General features: G+C 39.4%; 2 protein-coding genes across 5 annotated transcripts in view; one reads left to right on the top strand and one right to left on the bottom strand.

Annotated features, from left to right (window-relative positions):
* Positions 1 to 10,368, top strand: part of LOC114658825 (uncharacterized) — a 148,679-nt gene extending 138,311 nt beyond the window's left edge. For both annotated transcript variants that reach the window (XM_051932700.1, XM_051932701.1), the window contains exon 31: positions 9,054 to 10,368. In XM_051932700.1, the coding sequence (XP_051788660.1) occupies positions 9,054 to 9,116 (63 nt within the window). In that variant the 3' untranslated portion in view covers positions 9,117 to 10,368. The remainder of the gene's footprint in view (positions 1 to 9,053) is intronic.
* Positions 9,696 to 23,860, bottom strand: nasp (nuclear autoantigenic sperm protein (histone-binding)). Of its 3 annotated transcripts, XM_028810887.2 has the most exons (14): positions 23,597 to 23,857; positions 20,196 to 20,312; positions 19,422 to 19,502; positions 19,215 to 19,327; positions 18,414 to 18,947; positions 17,854 to 17,915; positions 16,648 to 16,724; positions 13,715 to 13,788; positions 13,431 to 13,619; positions 11,131 to 11,303; positions 10,833 to 10,883; positions 10,604 to 10,675; positions 10,215 to 10,334; positions 9,696 to 9,865 (listed from the first exon to the last, which is right to left on the bottom strand). In XM_028810887.2, the coding sequence occupies exons 1-14, from the start codon at positions 23,683 to 23,685 to the stop codon at positions 9,827 to 9,829; spliced, it is 1,791 nt and encodes a 596-aa protein (XP_028666720.1). In that variant the 5' UTR covers positions 23,686 to 23,857; the 3' UTR covers positions 9,696 to 9,826. The 3 variants fall into 3 exon arrangements, with proteins under 3 accessions (XP_028666720.1, XP_028666721.1, XP_028666722.1); XM_028810888.2 differs by lacking the exon at positions 10,215 to 10,334 and having other exon boundaries at positions 23,597 to 23,860; XM_028810889.2 differs by lacking the exon at positions 18,414 to 18,947 and having other exon boundaries at positions 23,597 to 23,856.
* Positions 23,861 to 23,908: the final 48 nt, after the last annotated feature.

Genomic DNA, 23,908 nt, shown 5'->3' with positions numbered 1-23,908 from the left:
ACCGCCTTTAGCTTTGATTATGGCACGCATTCACTGTGGCATTGTTTCGATAAGCTTCTGCAATGTCACAAGATTTAGTTCCATCCAGTGTTGCATTCATTTTTCACCAAGATCTTGCATGATGGGTGCATCACTTCATCTACCTCTCTTCTTACCCTGATGCGCCCATCACTCTGGAACAGAGTAAATCTGAACTCCTCAGACCACATGACCTTCTTCCATTGCTCCAGAGTCCAATCTTTATGCTCCCTAGCAAGTTGAAGCCCTTTTTTTCCGGTTTGCCTCACTCATTAGTGGTTTTCTTACGGCTACACAGCTGTTCAGTCCCAGTCCCTTGAGTTCCCTTCACATTGTGCGTGTGGAAATGCTCTTACTTTCACTATTAAACATAGACCTGAGTTCTACTGTTGTTTTCCTTCGATTTGATTTCACCAAACGTTTAAGTGATCGCTGATCACGATCATTCAGGATTTTTTTCTGGCCACATTTCTTCCTCGAAGACAATGGGTCCCCACTATCCTTCCAGTTTTTAATAATGCGTTGGACAGTTCTTAACCCAATTTTAGTAGTTCCTGCAGTCTCCTTAGATGTTTTCTCTGCTTGATGCATGCCAATGATTTGACCCTTCTCAAACAGACTAACATCTTTTCCACGACCACGAGATGTGTCTTTCGACATGGTTGTTTAAGAAATGAGAAGCAACTCATTGCACCAGTTGGGGTTAAATAACTTGTTGCCAGCTGAAAGATAATCGCCCATGCAGTAATTATCCAATAGGAGGCTCGTACCTATTTGCTTAGTTAAATCCAGGTGGCAACTTTTTTTTTGGCCAGGCAGTGTATAATGGAAAATTAAACCAAAATGTACAGATTTTATACACCATAACAGTCCGTTAATTATATCTGAATACCGAGGATTGGTGATGAGCGTAAAGGACGTCCTAGTGAGCTGAATGACTTTCGGCCTGTTGCTCTGACATCACATGTGATGAAGACCATGGAGAGGCTGCTGCTTCACCACCTTAGGCCACAGGTTCAACACGCCCTCGACCCTCTGCAGTTTGCATATCAGGAGAAGGTGGGAGCGGAGGATGCCATCATCTATATGCTACACCGATCCCTCTCTTACTTGGACAGAGGCAGTGGTACTGTAAGAATTATGTTTCAGGACTTCTTTAGTGCCTTCAACACCATCCAACCTCTGCTCCTTAGGGACAAGCTGACAGAGATGGGATTAGATTCATACCTAGTGGCATGGATCGTGGACTATCTTACAGACAGACCTCAGTATGTGCGTCTTGGGAACTGCATGTCTGACATTGTGGTCAGCAACACAGGAGCACCACAGGGGATTGTACTTTCTCCGGTCCCGTTCAGCCTATATACAACTCAGAGTCCTGCCATTTGCAAAAGTTCGCTGATGACACTGCTATCGTGGGCTGCATCAGGAATGGGCTGGAGGAGGAGTATAGGGACCTAATCAATGACTTTGTTAAATGGTGCGACTCAAACCACCTACACCTGAACACCAGCAAAACCAAGGAGCTGGTGGTGGATTTTAGGAGGCCCAGACCCCTCATGGACCCCGTGATCATCAAAGGTGACTGTGTGCAGATGGTGCAGACCTATAAATACCTGGGAGTGCAGCTGGATAATAAATTAGACTGAACTGCCAATACTGATGCGCTGTGCAAAAAAGGACAGAGCCGACTATACTACCTTAGAAGGCTGGCGTCCTTCAACATCTGCAATAAGATGCTGCAGATGTTCTATCAGACGGTTGTGGCGAGCGCCCTCTTCTACGCAGTGGTGTGCTGGGGAGGCAGCATAAAGAGGAAAGACGCCTCACGCCTGGACAAACTGGTGAGGAAGGCAGGCTCTATTGTTGGCATGGAGCTGGACAGTTTAACATCTGTGGCAAAGCAAAGGGCACTCAGCAGGCTCCTATCAATTATGGAGAATCCACTGCATCCACTAAATAGTATCATCTCCAGACAGAAGAGCAGCTTCAGCGACAGACTGCTGTCACTGTCCTACTCCACTGACAGACTGAGGAGATCGTTTCTCCCCCAAACTATGCGACTCTTTAATTCCACCTGGGGGGGTAAACGTTAACATTTAACATTATACAAAGTTATTGTCTGTTTTTCACCTACATTATTATCATTCTTTAATTTAATATTATTTATTGTATCAGTATGCTGCTGCTGAAGAATGTGAATTTCCCATTGGGATTAATAAAGTATCTATCTATCTATCTATCTATCTATCTATCTATCTATCTATCTATCTATCTATCTATCTATCTATCTATCTATCTATCTATCTATCTATCTATCTATCTATCTATCATATAGTGCCTTTATCTATCTATCTATCTATCTATCTATCTATCTATCTATCTATCTATCTATCTATCTATCTATCATATAGTGCCTTTATCTATCTATCTATCTATCTATCTATCTATCTATCTATCTATCTATCTATCTATCTATCTATCTATCTATCTATCATATAGTGCCTTTCCTATCTATCTATCTATCTATCTATCTATCTATCTATCTATCTATCTATCTATCTATCTATCTATCTATCTATCTATCTATCTATCTACTAAAAGGAAGGAGCTAATTCAGTGTAAAATTCACTTGTGAGCCTATTAATAAGAAAATGCTTAAATGACCCAAGCATAAAAGATAAAAAAAATATACATATTAACATCATCACAAAAATGCTTACTTACTTTCCCCTAAATATATACTTATACCAAACCTATTTTAGAATTGCTGGATTGACACAAAAAGGCAGAAACTGGGAAATAAAAGCTTGTTTAAAAGTTACGAGTCCAGTTAAAAGCTGGAGGTGCATGAATTGAACGCCTGCTGTTAAGGTGGTTCACAGGACTGAACTTGAGGACCACTTAATTATAAATATTTAGCATACACATGCCGGAAAAATTGGAAGTAGCGGCTCTGCTTTAACATTCAGTGTCACGTGCCCCTCTACCTGCTCTAATCATTACTAATTGTCAGCATTTGGATACAATTTAAGGATTAAAACTCCACAGCAATATGGTGAACTGACATAAAAATGGTAAAAGAAGTTAAGTGTTTAAAATGGTGACAAAGGAAACACATTTCTGAATTTATTCTAAATGCAGATACGTTAGGGAACTTTCTGAATGCAGAATAGGAAAGGAAAAAAAGGACAGTTAAGCAATTAGATTGATGAGACATATCATAAAATACTACTAAATATAATTAAAGGGACATTATGCTCAGACAATATAATGCACTAGTGAGACCACATCTGGAGTACAGTGTGCAGTTCTGGTCACCACGCTACAACAACAACAAAAGAGTCACACTTAACGGTGTGTAGAGGAGAACAACAACGCGCATCTCGAGACTTAAGGACATGTCACACTGCGACCGACTCAGAGAATTAAAGTTTAAACCAGTTTAATCCTGCTCTTCAAAATCTCCAAAGGCTTTGATAAAGTAGATCCAACAGAATTCATTCAACTTAATGGTGATTCGCATACTCAAGGATACTTAGGTTAGGTTAGGTTAGGTTTCTTTATTTAGTCATGTTTACACAGGAAAACATGAAATTTGCCTTCTCAGTTGCATCTAATAACAGGTAACAGACAGAATGAAATAAAATAGACAAATAGAAATAAGAAAGGTTAAGGTAAGGCAGTTAGATAAAACATATTTATACCAACAAAACAAAACAAACACGGTAACAGGATATATATCAAAACCTTAAACATTAAATTAAGGGTTAATAATAGACTAATTCTGTGGTGGGTTGGCACCCTGCCCGGGATTGGTTCCTGCCTTGTGCCCTGTGTTGGCTGGGATTGGCTCCAGCAGACCCCCGTGATCCTGTGTTCGGATTCAGCGGGTTGGAAAATGGATGGATGGATAGATGGATAATAGACTAATTACAAAACTGAGTGAAACAAAAACCTGCAGCCTCACGGGACCACTGGGACTGAACTTGGAAACCACTAGACTAGACCTTGAAAATATTCACATTACAACTAAAAATTACTTCTAATGACTCTAATAAATCTTATACAAGTGGTTTTAGACATCAATCTTGTATGTTGTACAGATGTGCAAAGATTAGTAGCAACAAATTCAGACAGATGTGACCTATTAGAATGCTGTCTACCACACTACTTTATGTTGTACTTCAGTGCAGGACATCTATAAATTTGTCGGGTCATGATGGTAAGGAAGAGAGAAATAGAAACCAAAAATCATAGTTCTTGTTTAAAATGTAGTTATCCCTGCCACATCTGTACACTGAAACTGGCAAACATGATAGAATAACCAAAACTGGTGGGAGCAAGGTGGAGGGTTTTCATGCAGAACAGAGGTGTGACAGTTCCAGAATGTCAACACAGGCTGTTTGACTAGTTAGGTCAACTTGAGGCTGCAAGACTCATAAAAATACACACGTGAAGAGCATCATTTTCATTATTCACCCCCCAAATGCTCATTAACTCCACCACTTTTTCTTCCCATTTGCCTCCATTTTCAATTCAGGTATTACAGTGATCAAACAAACAGTGATGCAAAGCTAGTCTAGGAAAGAGTTAATTTCCAGGCAATTATGATTCAAGTCACATACACAATTTATTTTTGTATAGCCCAAAATCACCTGTATCAGATCCAGTCTGGAAAGTTGTGATACCAATTGAGGAAGACAGAGAGAAAGAAATGCACAACCCACAACAAATCAAACTGTAGCATGAACGTAGCCTTAATAGCTGCCATTTGCAGCAGAGTCTGACGACTCCCCAAGATCATGGGCCTCATTCAAAAAGCTGCCTCTCTACAACTGGCACAATAGATGGAGTTTAGGCCCCTGACAGTCTTGTGCACAAGCAGAGGTTTGGAGCTGAGACAGTCCTGGTATGGCACCAGCTCAGCGGACTAGAGAGGGTGGTGAAGGTGACACAATATGACCAGGACTAAGCTTCCATTCATTCATTCATGACATATACATACAGTATCTCACAAAAGTGAGTACACCCCTCACATTTTTTGTAAATATTTTATTATATCTTTTCATGGGACAACACTGAAGATATGACACTTTGATACAATGTAAAGTAGTCCGTGTACAGCTTGTATCACAGTGTAAATTTGCTGTCCCCTCACAATAACTCAACACATAGCCATTAATGTCTAAACCGCTGGCAACAAAAGTGAGTACACCCCTAAGTGAAAAATGTCCAAATTGTGCCCAATATTTTGTGTGGTCTCCTTGGGGTGCGTTCAGCCCCCCTCTTCACAACATGAGCCGCGGAGATGCGAAGTGGCTGGCGCATAGCGCAGAAAAGAGGTGTTGGCAAACAAAGCAAGCAGGGGGGTAAGCCCCCCAGTATATACATATATATAAATATATTGTGGACCACCAGGGGGCGTACCGCTCCCTATACCCCAACACAGACAGGCTGAGACACAAGTTTAACATAGCACGTATTATTCTTCAGTGGGGAAGAGTTTTCTGTTGGTCCTCACTTCACAGCACAATACAGTATAGTACACAAGCACAAACAATATGATGCACAGTCCTTTCTCACTCTTCTCCTGTTGCCTCCACTCCTCCTCGCAAGCTTTGTCCTCCACCTCTTGACTCTGGGTCACTGCTGTGAGGCTGGCAAGTCCTCTTATAGTGGCCAACACAGAAGTGTTTCTGTTCTCCCGTCCATGTGGTCTGTAGGCACTTCCGGGTTTGGCGGAAACCCCATGCCATATGGCTCCTCCATTTTTACAGCACCCCCCTTGCAGCACCCACGGTACCCAGCAGGGCTGAGATAAAGAACTCCAAGTCCCACAGTGCCCTGTGGGAATCCGGGCCACCGCTGCAATCAAGGGTAGCTGCCATCTAGCCTTCTATGATGATATGACACTTTGATACAATGTAGTCAGTGTACAGCTTGAGTAATAGTGTAAATTTGCTGTCCCCTCAAAATAACTCAAACACACAGCCATTAATGTCTAAACTGCTGGCAACAAAAGTGAGTACACCTCTAAGTGAAAAATGTCCAACTTGTACCCAAAGTGTCAATATTTTGTGTGGCCACCATTATTTTCCAGCACTGCCTTAACTCTCTTGGGCATGGAGTTCACTGGAGCTTCACAGGTTGCTAGTGGAATCCTCTTCCACTCCTCCATGACGACATCATGGAGCTGGTGGATGTTAGAGACCTTGCGCTTCTCTACCTTCCATTTGAGGATGCCCCACAGATGCTCAATAGGGTTTAAGTCTGGAGACATGCTTAGCCAGTACAGCACCTTTACCCTCAGTTTATTTAGCAAGGAAGTGGTCATCTTGGAGGTGTGTTTGGGGTCGTTATATTGGAATACTGCCCTGCGGCCCAGGGAGGGGATCATGCTCTGCTTCAGTATGTCACAGTACATGTTGGCATTCATGGTTCCCTCAATGAACTGTAGCTCCCCAGTGTCAGCAGCACTCCCACCACCATGCTTGACTGTAGGCCTGATACACTTGTCTTTGTACACCTCACCTAGTTGCTACCACACACGCTTGACATCATCTGAACCAAATAAGCTTATCTTGGTCTCATCAGACCACAGGACATGGTTCCAGTAATCCATGTCCTTAGTCTGCTTGTCTTCAGCAAACTGTTTGCAGACGTTCTTGTGCATCATCTTCAGAAGACTTCCTTCTGGGACGACAGCCATGCAGACCAATTTGATGCAGTGTGCGACGTATGGTCTGAGCACTGCCAGGCTAACCCCCCCACCCCTTCAACGTCTGCAGCAACGCTGGCAACACTCATACGTCTATTTTTAAAAGACCACCTCTGGATATGACGCTGAGCACGTGCACTCATCTTCTTTGGTCGACCATGGCGAGGCCCGTTCCGAGAGGAAACTGTCTTGTTAAACCACTGTATGGTCTTGGCCACCGTGCTGCAGCTAAGTTTCAGGGTGTTGGCAATCTTCTTATAGCCTAGGCCATCTTTATATAGAACAACAATTCTTTTTTTCCATATCCTTTCAGTTCTTTGCCATGAGGTGCCATGTTGAACTTCCAGTGATCAGTACGAGAGAGGGTGTGAGAGCGAGAACACCAAATTTAACACACCTGAGACCTTGTAACACTAACGAGTCACATGACATCAGGGAGGGAAAACGGCTAATTGGGCACAATTTGGACATTTTTCACTTAGGGGTGTACTCACTTTTGTTGCCAGCAGTTTAGACATTAATGGCTGTGTGTCAAGTTATTTTGAGGGGACAGCAAATTTACACTGTTAGACAAACTACATGGACTACTTTACATTGCATCAAAGTGTCATATCGTCCCTGTTGTCCCATGACAAGATATAAAATAATTTACAAAAATGTGAGGGGTGTACTCACTTTTGTGAGATACTGTATAATTCTTATTGACCTATCACCTTATACAGTATCTAAAACTATTCAAGATTCATGTTTTATTGTTCTACATTACTGAATCAGATTTTTGTTTCCATTCATCAGCAGAAAGACTTTGTCAAAGTTAAAACAGATCTCTGCAAAGTGGTTTAAAGTTACAAATATAAAACCCAAAAGATTTATGGCATAAGTATTCATCCCCTTATAATGGAGCACTCTTTGTGGCTGTGGAGCAGTGAGCCAGTCCACAAACCCCAATACCACCATCTACCTTTTAATGAACCAATGGTCCATTTTACCAACTGTGTGCAAGAGTACCCTTCATTTTATCTCTTTTGTGGTGATTGCAGGAGGGCAAGTGTTGCAGCGAGCCAGGCTCGGTGATAAAAGTTATCACCTAAAAGAAAAATAACTTGTGCTGTGTATTTAATGACAACTGGCAGCATCAGCTCTTTTAGAGGATAATGAAGGAAGAGTTTTCAGTAACGTTGGAACCATTTGGCACTTTTCAGCATGAACCAGAATCGTACAGTCACACCTGAGCTGTCATGCCCTGACTAAGGAGTTTCATAAATGAAAAGGTTTGCAAAAGAAATGGCATACACCTATCATACAAAAACCTTTATCTACCCCTACATCAATACACATCAAAACTAGCAACATAACAAAAGTGAAAGAACAAAACTTACAAGACTTTTCTTCAGCCAAATAGCTAGCCAGAAACCCTGATTAAACAACTCCTGCAACAGATTATGAACAAAATGAATTATTCAAACACTGAATTCTGCATTTGTTATTGTACAACAGGTAGAGTAGTCTTTTGTGATAAATTGTGCTCTTTTCTAAAGCTCCATGAATCAGGTGCAAAACCCAAAAGGCATGAGGGGTGTATTTAAGGGAGACGCAAGAGTTCACTTTTGGCAGAGTTCCATCACGGCAGAAATGTTTCCAGACGGAATACCAATACTTCGTAACTGAGCACCATTACTGCTCATCTAATATAGGCTTTCAGTCAAAGCAATACATGGATGGCAGCGTTAGGCTTAATTTGATTGTGATCCTATGCAAAATAAAGCCATCCTCAAGAATTATACACAAGAGTTGGGAGTGATGTCTATTCAAGAATCTCCTTTGACAGAAGAGGTAGCAAGGGCATATAATAAATGTAATATGAATAAGCATTTCAGTCCTCCTCCTACCCCCAAACCAGCTTTATATACTTTTCCCTGATCACTATTTTTACTGATCAGAGAACATATTCCACATTTGGCTTTCCTAATAACTTTATAGTAAGCTTATAGCACGAGTTCAATAGACTACCAAAAGATCTTAATCATAGGCTTGCTTCAGAGAACAAGAGTAAAACAAAAACGGACTCTTGACAAATAGCTGCTCTGTACTGGAAATAAGGGGGATAAAAACCATTTCAAAACAGTATACACCCCCCTTAGGATAAGCACTATGTGCACCAGTAACTAGTTCTTGGTACGACTAGGGTCTATGCCCAGCATTGAACTTTGGTTGTCAAGACGAATACACACACAGTTTAAGGATATAGAGAACGTGTTCATCTATCAAGTCATTAGTATACCAAATTTAAAAAATTTTTTTTTTTTTATTCCAGCTGGTTTACCAAACACTAAGAAGCAAGCCAGAAACTGCTGCAGACCCAGCGAGGCAATTGTGACATGACCAGTCTGAAGCAAAGAACAAGGAGATACAAGGACTGAAAAATAAAGAGTTTGCAACCTTTTGTTTAATTGTCCCCACAAACCTCCACACCTACAAACTGCCAGCAATTTTTTTGTGGGGGGTTTTAGTTGAACAAACATCTTTAAGTACGATTGCAGCACCATCCAATTCTTCATTATCCATGTCAAATGAGTCAATGATATTAGCAGTTTCTGCATTGGCCAAATTATTCCATTTCTAAAGTGGGGGGTTTGGGGGTGAGAAACACCCATATGCACCTACTGCAAGTGTGGATGCAGAAACACCACCACAGGATTCTTAAACTTATTCTGAAAACAATCTATTTTAAATCCCTCTTAATGTATATTGCCTCGAACAGTTTTGTGACTTTTTTTTGCCGAGAACTGAACAAAGTCACCATTTAGTCTTTTGCCAAAATTTTAAAGAGTTGGTCTGACACCTACAGAACCAAGTCTGAGTTTTAAAACTTTCACCCTGCAAAATGTCAAACTCCATATGTAGAGAGCATCCTGAAGAACTGCAACTCCCTTAAGTGGGATATTGAAAGAATCCCTTTTCACAAATAAGCTTTATTGAAATTTACTACAATTTTACAAAAAACATGAAAAGTATGTACAAAAAACCAAAAAGCAATGAACAGGGGTGCTTCGTTGATGTGGGCAAGAACTGCCATCTTCAAGGAAATCATGCAGAGGTCTCTACTGAAACAGCAGACTGGGAGGGCTAAACAAAGACAAAACAAAATTTAGAACCCAGAATAAAAAAGTGAAAGCAGGGAACTGCTAAACAGGATGTCCCCCAAACTAACATACTATTTCTCTTGCATTAATTTCTTCTTGTTGCCATTTAATGGATATCTATATAAAACCACACTATCTGATCTACTGAAAAAAGCAAGAAACCAAGCTTTACCCAGTTAAATACTGAATTTACTAGCCAATTCTGAAGTTTAAAAATTTTACCACTGACTGAGATACTCAGAGTGGCTTTAGGGTGAAAAATAAGGTGGTTCGGCTTAAGCTGTACTATCCAAATTTCTGCTATAACTAAAAACCATTGCAAAACAACTCGCCTCCTCTTCCATTTTCTCAACTCCATTGCCATTACTGGCAGGTTCCTCTGCACCATTTACTGCTGTCTCTGGTTTGGACTTTTTAGCTTCTTTTATTGGGCTCTCATCTTCAGGTTTTCTCTAGAGTGATAAAAAAAGTTTAAAAAGGGAGGGGGAGGGAAACAAACAAAAAAAAAAAAATAAAAATAAGTCGCCTAATTGACAGCCACCAGTAAAACCTAAAGCCACTTTGAGCACTCTTACCACAACACAGCAAGGGCACAGGCAAACTGTACCAAACTTACCAGCCTCGCCTCTTTACACTTGCATGCTTTCTAGTTTTTCACTTTATACCTAGCTCATTTTAACCCACCTCCTTCCAACCCCTAAATACACACACACACTCCTACCTTCTTCCGCACAAGATGGGAAATATCTGAAACAGCCTTGGATGAAGCCCCTTCACTTGAATTTGCTGGTGTCTAGGGTAATGGGTGGGGATTAAAAAAAAAAAAAAAAAAAAAAAAAAGTGATGAGCTGTACAGTCCAAATTCAAATGTACCCATGTGTGATACTTCTGAATAAATTGGCAGGGTCTGAACTATGTATGTTTAGTAAACCAAGAGAAAGCCCACTTACTGCAGATGTGCTCCCAGAATCCCCAGAGAATGCACTTGTAGAACCACCAGTCTGCAATGAAAGAACACTTCTAAACAGTCTGTACATTGCCTTCAGAAAAGCTGGAGTAAACAAGGGTGGAGAAGTGTAGACTGTACTACTTTAAATGAAGTGGTATTATGAGTTAGTCTACCTAGAAAAATTGGAGATTCCTTTATATCCTTGTCCAAAAAAAAAAAAAAAAAAAAAAAAAAAAAACCTTAATTCTCACATATTCAGATGAAACTGTAGAGGTCTGCCACGATTACGCACTACTTACCATAGTCTCCTTTATTGCTTCAGATGCCACATGGCCAGTGGTTTTACTCTCTTTGGCATCCTCAATCTTCTCTTTTATTTCTGGAAGAAGAACTTTCAATTCTTCCATTTCCTTCTTATCGTCAACCACAGAGTCTTCATTTTCAGCCTTTTCAAGGACTTCTTTCAGCATTGCTGAAGGAGGAATAAAGGCTTTATGAAGCAATTAAACTGGAACCACAAAAGGCAGTGTATTTCAGGAATACAGGCAAAAACAATTAAGGCCAATGGTGCTTTTCTTGGCCATGTGCCTAAGGTATACTACACATGCAGCATAAAGTTCAGGGCAATGGATGTAGCTATGACAGCCAAACTCACTAAAAGGAGGTCACTTAAAATTTAATGGAGAGTTAACTTCTCGGAGCAGCACAACAGTCCAGCATCACCTGCTTTCATTGCAACAAGTAAGAGGTGTTCCAGGAATAATTTTACTATATATACACACACCAACCACCACACAACAACTTTTCCTCATTTATGCTTAGCATTTTACAAACCACAAATTGTACCACAGACTCCCTAAACTGATTGGGAAATGGAGGAAACCAATTCTTTATTACTTTAACATGCATACAGAAAGTTTACAAGGTGGAAAGACTGGCACAATAAAACCATTACTGCTATAAAACAAAATCATTGATATTCAGTTAAGTCACTGTTATCCACTTAAGATACGAGTTGATTTTTCACTCAAAAATGCCAAGAAATTGGATTATAAAAAGGCACTATAAAACTGGGGTGGGACAGCGATAGCACTGCTGCCATGCAGTAAGGAGGCCAGGGTTCATGTCCTGTGTACCTCCATGGAGTTTGCATGGGTTTCCTCAGACAGTAAAAAGACATGCAGGTTTGATGGTACTAAATTGGCCCTGTGTATGTATGCATGCAACACACACTTTCCCAGCATCCGGTCCAGGTTTTGCTCCTGCCTTGTGCCCTATGATGGCTAGAATAGGCTCCAGCACCCCCACAAACCTATTTAACACTTAGGCAGGTCAGAAAATAACTATAACCGATTAGAAAACAAACTTCTGATTGGGAGAGTTTCTGCTCACTGTAGCCAACTGGAAGGTACATTTTCATTCTTCCGTGACCCTTAGCCAGAATAGAATGCACAATGCAAGTATTGTTAATTCCTATTATATTGCCTCTAACCAAAACAAATATCCATGCAATTTTAAAAGATGCCATCCTACAAGAGAAAGTGACATGAAAAATGTTTATACATTATGAGATGGGTGTAAGCAGCATGTCAAACTTCCAAGTTTTACCTTGCATACAGAAAGCAAACAATTTCAGAAGTATCCAATATTAGGGACTTTAGAAATACCAAGACCTGCTTTTGGAGGAACCCAAAATCTTTGAGGAGGACGGAGGATGAAATATTGGGGCAACTAGTTGAACCAGAGTAAACTTAAATGACTTCCATTGTCATCCTTGCCACTTCTGGTTTAATGGCAGTTTTATGAGTCAGTGGAAAGCATTTTAAAATCACAAAAAAAAAAAAAAAAAAGTGGAACATTATTTGCGCTTTTTCCTTATGTGTAACTGGTTTTAAAACTACCATTTAATGATGTCTTTGAAGCCAACTACTTAAAAAGTAGCTGTAGAAAATTAATGCAATTTAACTGCACTGGAGTATTTCTCCAAAACTCAAGGTTAATTTTGTTTAGAATTTCAACTCAAAAAACAAAAATCAAACAAAAACCTCCAATACCAGTTACTACCTTTGAGCAGACAGGCAAGATAAATAGGAATAACTGCAACAAGCAAGCTGTAAAGTAAAATCATGCTACTTCTAAGTGCATTTCCTAGACAGTAAAGGCTATCTTCCAGCCTGAAGATGCCCTTGCCACACCTTAGTAGCCAGGTTACTTCTCCCCCTACGGCTGAAGTGCAACTGTGCATATCCAGGCTTCTCAGATCTTCAAAAAACTAAAAGACTGGACTAGTGGTGCAAGAACTCCACGACCCAATCCTGTATTGTCACTCCTAGCTATTTGTATGAAAATGACTGGACAGTGAGAAAATCACTGCAAACTACTGAACCTCCTGGAGAAATATTCCAATTTAAACATAACTGCTTGACAGATGGTGATTGAGTGGATTAACAAGACATGTAATGCCAAGCGTTAAGACCAAGAAATTAGCTCTAAGATGTATATATCAACTCCAACCATCCCTCCTTCGAAATAAAACTCATTCACAAACTTCATTGAAGCAGTCTCATCTTAAGCAGGGCAATTCATACTTGTTACTTACAAAGTCGATTCTGTATAACCTCCACAGATTGGTTATAGTACTGAATGGCAAGATCATATTGCCCTGAATAACCAGACACAAGGCCAAGCTGGTAGTATGTCTCAGCAAGCAGTCGACTGTGGGGTTCCAAATACTTCTTCTGAAGAGTTAGACACTCCTGGAAATCCTCCGCAGCTTGGGTATAATTGCCTGTTAAATTGGGATCAAAATAAAAGCTAAAGCATTATAAATTACATTTAAAGTCCCAATGCAGCAAATTCCTAAAGTTGGGACACACCACATACCAGATTCCAAACCAACTTCACCAAGCTTCAGGTAGGTCTGTGCTGCCCGTAACTGATCCTCCTTAGACTCTTTCCTAACACAAAGGAAGCAACAATTTTATTGTATGGGGTAATAGGAACTGAAGTTAGACAATCACGGAGAAAGAATCAAGGAAAGTGTAAATTGGTATCTTAAGTGAAAATTATGCAAACAAGCATTAGAAGACATATGCCTAATGGGTTGATCTTTTCAGCTATTTTGCCTATTACAAAAACAAGGACAAAGCACCAAAAACAAATTTAAGAGTTTTTTTGGGGCATTGGATTTTAACCTCTCCACACACACTCTGAGGATTAGGACAAAGGAGGCCACTGTAGCTTGCCAGAATGGAGACCCCCTTTTTTTTTTTTTTTTTTTTTTTTTTAAATTGATAGAACCAGAATTTTTGAAACCAATAACAGTGAAATTTATACTATACCTATTTGATACCATACCAAAAATCAGTTCAATTGAGTAATGGAAGTACTTAACAATACTGTGTCCTACTCTGTAGTAGAACATAAAATACTAACAGCAATTGGATTAAATACTGGTAGTCTTCAAGTAGCTACCCACAGTCATTTAAGCAAACTAGTATTTTGATACCAATATAATTAAGGGCTTGAATTTTACAATGTGCAATAGACATGGATATTACCCTCAATGTAACAAGAGCATCTATAAAGAATGCAATCATGGACTGCCAGATTTACCAAGTGGTTATTGGTAAGTGTATTCTGGCACCCCCCCCCCCCCCTTTAGTAAGTGGGTTGGGGAAACAAATGCTAAGAATGGTTAAAAAAAAATTAGTACTGTTGAATTCATGAATTATGAATTCAGGATACTTTCACTACAAAATTTTAACATGCTTTTAAAACTGGGGTTGACAATCATCGGATTAGGTTTGTAACATTTCCTGGTGTTTGAATTGTCCAAAGCTTCTTGTAAAAAACGGACAATATCAGACAACACTTGTTAAACAACTGATGTACAAAAGCCTTTTTTTTTTTTTTTTTTTTTTTTTTTTTTTTTAAACACAGTCTTAGATGAAAGGCAACATTTGGTTATTACTTAGTCTTGGTACTAATCAACAATTTTGTAATGTCAGTCCAGTTAATTTATCTTAACTATTCATATGCCATATGTGTTTTTACTAGGTGTGTCATATTTAGGCGTTACATTTATGAATATGGATTGGTCTTTAAAAGCAAAACAAATGACATTTAGTGCGTTCTCATATTGGGTGATGAAACAGGCAGGTTTTTGCCTGCCCTGCTAACTCTATACAATGATACATTTAAAAATACAGAACAAGTCAATAGGGAGAAACACTTTGTAATTCAAAGCATTTAAACTAATTGGGACTAAAATGAGCAGCTCATTTCATTACTAGTGCAGATAACCCTAACAACCATTTAGTTTGAAACTTGCAATAGTTGCAAGGAGAAATTGAGGCATCAGTGTTCCATTTCTTATCACATTCCATAGTCCTGTGTAATTGTGAACCCAAAATCTTATGCAGGTTATAAAAATAGATGCTTGAATAGATATCTATAGGTTTTGCTCATCATAAATAGATAATGATCATTAAGCCTCTGTTTCTTTATTGGGATAGTGTAGTATAACAAGTCTCCATCGTTTCAACTCTTACAAATCTGACTCTGCAAGTAAATTAACTCAGATTTGACCAGTCACACTGTGCTCTCAAATCATGCACAAATCTATTTAGGATCCAACCCCAAAATAAAGGGGTAACAAAATCCTGCGTTTATACACACAGAACACTGTTGGTGGAACATACTTCTTACCTCAAAGGATTTACAGACATGCTTGCGACAGATTTTGACAAGCATTGATGCACTGCTGTATCACCATTGCTGTGAACCATTTACATATACCTTGATTTTTATATACATGTCTTCCATAGTAAGTTGTGCACTTCCAGTCTCCCACACACTTAAACTGATTGTTTTACTGAAAATATAAAGCTAGTGCCGTTAAGCTCTTGTGATATCTAGCAGTTACTAAAATGCTAACTTCAATACAACCTGCTAATTTGAAACCTGATAGCACTTCGGGTATAGCTTTTAGAGCATTAAGTTTCTGAACTTTCATTACTTAAAAGTTCAGGCTGAGCAATAAAGCTAAATCGCAAAATGTTTCTATTGAGGAAAAGTTGACACATGGTCGACAGAAAAATCACTAACCCATTAAATCCATTTTTTTGAAAGACATGCTAAGCCACTGATAACAATGGTACCATGCCAAACCAGTCAGGTGACTGGAATGTTTGGGTTGCAGCAGCCAGACACATCACCACTTTAGTAGTGGGAGTTAGAAGAAAAAATGGCAACAGAAAATGTTAATGGGAGGGGAAGAAAAAAAAATAAATAAATTTATGCTGAAGACACCCCCAATAGGCATGGCCCAAGGGTCAAAAAGAATAGGACATTGTAAACAACAAAAATATCTCCACACTACCCTTTTAACAAAGTCTGACAAGAACCAGAGTGGAGTACACTGCAGATTGTGTTGAAAGCATGTCCCACAAATACAGGTAATACTGCTCATCTTTTGTACCACCTGATGCAGTGCCATCCTTTAGAACACAAAATGCAAGACTCGAGTCCCAGACAAGTGCTGCACTAAGGGGGATTTGTTGAATCCAATACATTTTATTGAAATAAGATACTATCTTGTTTAGTTCTAATCACTAAATTTTTTTCTCTGACAAAATATTGGTAGGACTAATGCAGCATAACAGTATTATTAATACTCTGCTCCAGTACTATAACCATTTTGAATTACGAGGATACAAACAATCCACAAGGGCACTGGACAAGTTCAGTGGCAATCAATACTCTGGACAAATGTCCTGCAGTTTATAGATTTATTCCACTCCAATCTTTCATACCTTTTATAGATGACTTTGGCAATCTCAAGCATTTCCCAAGCCAGCTGTAGGTTCCCAACCTCATCCTCTTCACTTTCCTAAAAGCAATTTTAAATCCTGTTAAAACTGGGAACATCAGTTATCCAAGAACAGACACCCAAACACTCCAAAAATGGTCAGTTTGGTCTTGTGATCAGCTATTCATTTCCTCCCTCCACCCCAACAGGAGTATATATGCATTAAGAATGCACATCCAATACTCCATTTACAATTTTCTCCAGCTTTCTCCTTAAGAGGTTAAGCAAAGTACATTAGAAAAAACAATTACACTCCTGCAGTAATGTTATATGCTGCATGCACACACATGCCGAACAGCATCCAATATCAAAAGCCACCAAAAAGACTTGCAAGCACACCGATTATGAATTTGGCAAAAGCTTAACGTAGTATTTCATATAGATGGCCAAATGTTTGGAGAATGACAAGTATTGGTTTTCATAAAAGTTTGCTGCTTCAGCATTTAGATCTTAGAGGTTTCTAAAAGGTATAGTGAAATATAAATTACAAGCATTTCATAAGTTTAAGGCTTTTGACATTTTACGTTAGGTTTATGCAAAGAGTCCACTTTGCCCAAGAACACAACCATGAATAAAGAATGGTACCAAAACATCCTCCGAGAGCAACTTCTCCCTACCATCCAAGAACAGTTTGGCGATGAAATAAATGGCTTCTCCAGCATGGAGCACTGGGTTATCACTTTTGCCTTATGGGCAAGTGGCTCGGGGAACAAAAAAATCTAAAATTTTGGGTCCCATGGCCAAGAAACTCACTAGACCTTAATCCCATTCAATCTTCAAGGTGGGTGGAAGAACAAAAAGCCACAAAATTGACAAACTCCAAGCATTGATTATGCAATAGGTGGCCATCAGTCAGGATTTGGCCCAGAAGTGGATTGACAGCATGCCAGGACAAATTGCAGGGGTCTTGAAAAAGGGCCAACACTGCAAATACTCTTTGCATAAACTGGTCAATAAATGCCTTCGAAACTTATGAAATGCTCGTAATTATACTTTAGTATACCATAGAAGCATCCGACAAAAAGATCTAAAAACACTGAAGCAGCAAACTTTGTGAAATACAATACTTGTCTCCAAACTTTTGGCCACAACTGTATATTGGGTTTCTTGACCACTAACTAGTGAGATACAATTAGAGCTAGAAGCTCACCTTATCCTCCGTATTTTCATCTTCAGCATTATCCTCTTCCTCCACTTCATCCTCTTCAGCATCTTTAAAAAGCAAAAGACATTACTTCAGAAATTAACCAAATCCATAGCTTTAACTCCACACAGCACTAATCGGACACCAAATATACTTGGTCCTTATCAGAGCCAGATAGGAAGACTTTTGCTGCAGTTAAGCAAATGCCTGGAGAGTTCAATTTCCAAGTCTCTTAAAGTACAGGTATACAACTACATTTTTTTTATTTTTTTATATATAAATAAAAAAAGTGTTGGTTCTAGGACTACTTCACTACGTAAATTCAAAGACATGGGTGTTCAGCATTTAGTGTTTCTTTAAACTACAAGCCTCCACTGCGGAGCATATTATCAGTGGCTAACATCTTAAAAGAAATGTTAGAGCAGTGCAGCATTTGCAAAGTGTTCTGCAGAGAAAGGTGCAATGCTTAAGAAACTTCCCCACCATCTTCCAATGATTTAGGTCATTAAGATGAGAAATCACCCCACACAGTGAAAAACCCTTGGTAGCCCCCTCTCCCAGTTTACCTTCACCCTCTTCCATGACTTCTGCTTCATCGGCATCTTCATTTTCTTCGGCTTCTTTTCCTTCCTTTCCTTCTTCTGATGCCTCCCCATTTTTCAAAGGGTCCTCGTTCTCTTTATCTTCACTTTCTATCTCCTTTTTGCTCTCTTCTATAGCCATCTCCTCTTCTTGCTTCTGTTCACTGGAAGGTTCTTTCTTTGGAGATACTTTTTCCTCTGCAGGAGGAGGATCACCTTCATTTGTAGAGTCAGCTGCACGTTCCACATCTGTTGAAGATACTTCCTTCTCATTCTCGGTTACCTCAGCTTCTTTTGAAGATACCTTTGCTTCAGTCTCTTCCTTTACTGCAGTGGGGGGTTGTTCAGTCTTCAAAGGCTCAGATTTCTCTTCAGGCTGGTCTTCATTTAGTTTGCACTCTGTCACTGTGTCAGTCCCTTCTTTCGTCGTGTCAGCCCCCTCTGTCACATCACCTTCTTTCTTCTCTTTCTCTGCCATGGCATCATAGACCTGGTCCCGCAGCACTTTCCTTGTATTTTCTATACAGACCAGGCGACAGAAGTACAAGACCACGAATTAAGCAATCCATATGACTAGATTTCTTGAGTGATCTGGTGCCACCCACCACAAAGTTAAACCTCAGCCTTACAGGGAAAATGGAGAGAAGTGGAAGGGTTGCAAAGAAGCAACCAAAGCCTTAAAAGGTCATGCTATCTAGACTTCAGATTAAGCACTCTGCCAGCTAAGAGTTGGAAAATAAGCATCAGATGAAGCATGCATGCATGCATTCTGAACAAACTACTCACCATCCAGGTTTTCTGTACTTTCAAATTTTCCATCTTTTTCCGTTTCATCTTCCACGCCATCTTCTTCTTCTGGTACACCCTGAAGTGCATTTCCAAGGACTCCGTTCTCCATTCTGGAAGCATTGGAGAAAATTCATAAATCTTTACATCTACAAACTTTGCCTTATTCGCACTAATTCAACTTCTCTATAAAATATAAATCCTCACCTTGCCAGATCCAAGAGTGCCTTTCCACAAAGGAAGAACGCCTCAGCACATTCATCTGCAGTGTCACCATATTTCTTTGCCCTTAAATAGAACAGAAACAATGTTTAGATATACACTCCTCTTTTACAATTTTGACTAAAGAAAAAAAAAAAAAAAAGTCACTCAAATGATTGCAATTAAAGTGAGCAAAAATCAAGTGCAAAAAAAACTTCCCTGGGGTTTCATTACAGAACAAGTGCTCCAATTATTTATATTGAGAATCAGTGCTGTGCATGTTCTACTCAAGAGAACTGCATTTGACTTCACATGATTTGAAAAATGCCTACTCTAATATTGGAATTAAAGCACCCTAGAAAAACAGTGATTAGCCCGATACCATCTATCACTGCACAAGCTTGTATCCATATAGAAAAGCGGTCAGTAGTTTGGACACAACAAAATTGGTCATTAATATCAACACAGACAGCTGCAACTTAAACTTAGGTTTTTCTTTTTGATCTAGTTTTCAGGACCAATATACTGCATCAAGAACAGGAAATAAGCTAATCATAAACAGTTCATATTGAAACTAAATTTTCGTCTGAATCTTAACTATCAATCTGTCATTCAGTCTGTTCTCAGGATTTGTTACAAAAAGGCAGCACTCTGGTTTAAAAAAAAAAAAAAAAAAAAAAAAAATATTGAAAAGTGAATTCCATTCTGCAATGTTGTAGGGACAAATGCAATATATAAGACATCAACCAAACCAAACACAGGCCTTCTTCAGTTACTTACAACATTCCACAGGCTTCCTGGAAAACAGATACTGCTGCAGGAATGTTACCCATCACCATATGCTTATTTCCAGTTCCCAACAGTTTTTTGGCATTCTCAAAAACATCCACATTGGCACTGCAAGAGAAGTTAGAAAGAAAAAAGGTTACACAATCACAAAAAGTAACAGAATCATCTATTTGTACAAAAACCTTGTGAGTCTTCAGTATGTAATGAAGCACTGTAATACTACTTCATTACCCTAGAAAAAGTGCAAATAGGGTGTGTGTGTGTGTGAGAAAAAGGTTGGAACGATTGCTCTGTTACCTTAAGCTGACATGTACTTTAAGTTTATACATTTTACCATCATTAAATTGGTCAGAATGCTTGCCACTTGTCTGGGCTTTGTGTAAGAGGTTCAAAGTTTACTTTTTCAAATGGGTAAACTAGTGACAACAAAACATTGAAGTAATTTGTTTTCCCCCAGCATTATTGCAATTGTCATTCATTTTGCACATTTGCCTTGTGCTCTCCAATTTGTACTTCTTGAAATTGCGGGCATAGGAGACTGCATAATTCCCTTCTAAAACTTAGCTAATATGGCTGAACTTAAAATGAGCTAGTTGGTATGCAGTGGAAGGGTAAAATGGCAAAGGTTAAACATTACCAGTTTAACACCTGAAATTCTTGTATGGGGTGAGCGATATATACAACACCGTTGCTTAGTTGCTGCATAAAGTGGAAGTTTCTGCACAGCTATTTTTGTATTTTTTTTTCCCCTAGCAACGTTGGGGTTTGGAAGTGGGCCTTTGGCAAACCTTATTTACAAGTCAGTTTTCTGGGAACTTTACAAATATTAAAGCTTCACCCACACACAAAAAAATTAAAGCAAACCACCACAGGCATATAAGCAAATTGTGTCTGTAGTGGACAGGCTTTCAGTAGTTTCAATCAGATCCATTTTTATAACTGAACAAATGCTCACTAAATCAACTCAATAGTTCCTTTTCTAACATTGAGTATTTTTAGCCAATGACTTAACTCTGCAGAAGTGTGTGAAGAAACAACTGGGACTCCTCTATAATTACTGGAAGATATCTTTATAGTGCCTTACTAGGACTGTGCTTTTATCTTTAACCAAGTTAGAACTTGGAGATATTTGTGTGGGTTAGTTATGTTATCTGCGGTGGGTTGGCACCCTGCCTGGGATTGGTTCCTGCCTTGTGCCCTGTGTTGGTTGAGATTGGCTCCAGCAGTCCCCCCATGACCCTGTGTTTGGATTCAGTGGGTTTAGGTTTCTTTATTTAGTCATGTTTACACAGGAAAACATGAAATTTGCCTTCTCAGTTGCATCTAATAACAGGTAACAGACAGAATGAAATAAAAGACAAATAGAAATAAGAAAGGTTAAGGTAAGGCAGTTAAATAAAACATTTATACCAAAAAAGGATATATATCAAAACCTTAAACATTATCTCAGATATTTCTTATTGAAAAGTCGTATGGCACTAGAAAGAAAGGAGTTTCTGGAGCGATTTGTGTTGGTTTTCAAAGCAACTATCCTCCCCGATTTACTGAAGTTTAGCTCTACATGTAATGGATGTCTGTCATCAGTTGAGATGATTTCCAGTTTCTTTAGCATTTCCCTCTGACACACACTAGTCAATAACTAATAACTTTAGCTGCATACTTTGTAATCTGCTGGAGCTTTTTTGAGTTTTGGTTTGTCAGACTATTAAACCAGGCAATGAAACTGAAAGTGATCACAGACTGGATCATACTACGATAGAAGGACAACATGAGGTCCTTGTCTACTTTAAATAGTTTGAGTTTATGGAGGAGAAATAAGCGCTGGTTGCATTTAGAAAATATTTTTTTTGTATTTGTATTCCAGTTAAGATTGTTATCTAGGTAAGTTCCTAAGTATTTATATTTCATTCACTATTTCGACCTCCTCTCCCAGAACTACAATAGGTGAACATACAGATTTCTGTCTCTTAAAATCAAATATCATTTCTTTGGTCTTTTTTACATTCAGAGTGAGAGAGGGTTGGAAAATGGATGGATGGTTAGTTATGTTATGTACCCAGTTTCTGTGGAAAAATCCCCCATCCCCAGGATAAACAGTGCCATGTGTACTTCAGTATTAAAATACTTTAGCTGTAGGTTTAAATTTTACAGTAAAAATTTTGATTACACTAATCAGTTTGACAATTTCAAGTACATAAATTACAACAGCCCGGTCTTGAACAACAAGGCCAAAACGCTAGCCTACAATTAGGTGACAGACCAGGGGTTGATACCGCAGCCTCTGCTAAATTAAATACTGAGCGGTGAAATAAGATACCTCGATACGATAAATGAACTTGGGATAAATAACGGTTTCGCGTACGTTTACAACTAGCCAACCATAGGGAAGGGGGGAAATAACCAATAAAAAACCAAACACTGCGTCCAGTGCTGTCAATGTGCTTATACTTGAGTAAAGTAGGAACCTTACTAGGCCGGCGTGCAACTCCATCTTTTAGTGTGTACATAAAGTCGAATCATGACAAAAGGTGTAATCATGTACTTAACAGTGTAAATCTGAGAGCCATACTTACACCAGTAAATAACTAGAGATAGCATCAAGACTACATTGCGCACAAAGCAATACACAGCGAATGGCAGGAAAAAAAAATCCACTTAACAGATGAAAGATACGTTTTAAAGAATACTGTGTAGGTTTGCATACTTAATAAAAAGGGCATTTGCCTTAAAGGAAATTGCAACAATAATCAAATCGATCAGTGGATTATGGGCAGGCACTAAACTTATCGATTTGATATCGAGGGATACTTCCTATTAGAAACGTAATTTTTTAAAATTAAGTGAAATGACGTTCTCGCTCTCCTGAAGTTCATCGGCAGAATACCTCGCGCGCCACGTGCCCTTTTGTTTGGCTGCAGCCCCACGGCGCGCGCTATTCCAGCTCGCCTCCAGCACACGTGTGCTCTTCTCATTGGCAAATCCGTGTAAGGGAGACTCATCATAGCTGGAAAATAAAATAAAATAAAAGCTCCACAACAGTTTCTCTTTCACTATAAACACCTTATGAACCATTACAAATAGTTGTAGCTAAAAACTCGGAGAAGTTCGTGCCCCCCTCGAAATGAAGCTTCCGACCCAAAATGACGGCGGCGAGATTCGTGACTCGAGACGGAAAGGGACCGCAACACAATGCAACACTATTACACACTCCTTAAAAAAAAAAAAAAAAAACCCACGCGTGCTTCCATGTTTTCGCCTACATTCAAAACACAGTTCGAGCGCCGTAGATCGGACATCCCCACTCCGATAACTCCCCTTACTCCGCTGCTGCCAACCGCACAGACAGGTACCCACAAGCCAGCTTCAAATCGCACCCACTGACGGGCACCCACCTTTCGGGCTGCTCAGATGAGGTTGAGGACGACGGTGCATCAGTGGCTGTATTAGTGGCAGAGGCTACAGTAGATGATTCTTCCGGCATTTTCACTGAAGTAGTGTAAAGGTGACTATTTTGAAACTTTTTTTTATTTTAAAAAGGAGAGAAATTAAAACAGAATCACCCAGCTCGTCAGACACCCCCAAAAGATGGCAGTTCTGCCTCCCGCAGTTTTCCTTGGCGCCTTTAAATACAGAAGTCAGTCTTCACTTCCGTTAACCTTTCACCCACGCAGAGAGCGCCTGACAGAAAAGGCGGGAGAATATTT

The sequence above is a fragment of the Erpetoichthys calabaricus genome, chromosome 10 (genome assembly GCF_900747795.2).
Source record: "Erpetoichthys calabaricus chromosome 10, fErpCal1.3, whole genome shotgun sequence".
Lineage (NCBI taxonomy): Eukaryota > Metazoa > Chordata > Cladistia > Polypteriformes > Polypteridae > Erpetoichthys > Erpetoichthys calabaricus.
Note: the sequence above shows the minus strand (reverse complement) of the source record. Positions and strands in the feature narration are given on the sequence as shown.

Coding starts and splice junctions, on each gene's coding strand:
- nasp (XM_028810887.2), bottom strand. CDS start 23,685: ATGCCGGAAGAATCATCTACTGTAGCCTCTGCCACTAATACAGCCACT. Junction 19,503..20,195: donor CAGGAAGCCTGTGGAATGTT/GTAAGTAACTGA, acceptor GTTCTATTTAAG/GGCAAAGAAATATGGTGACA. Junction 10,884..11,130: donor AAGCAATAAAGGAGACTATG/GTAAGTAGTGCG, acceptor CTTTCATTGCAG/ACTGGTGGTTCTACAAGTGC.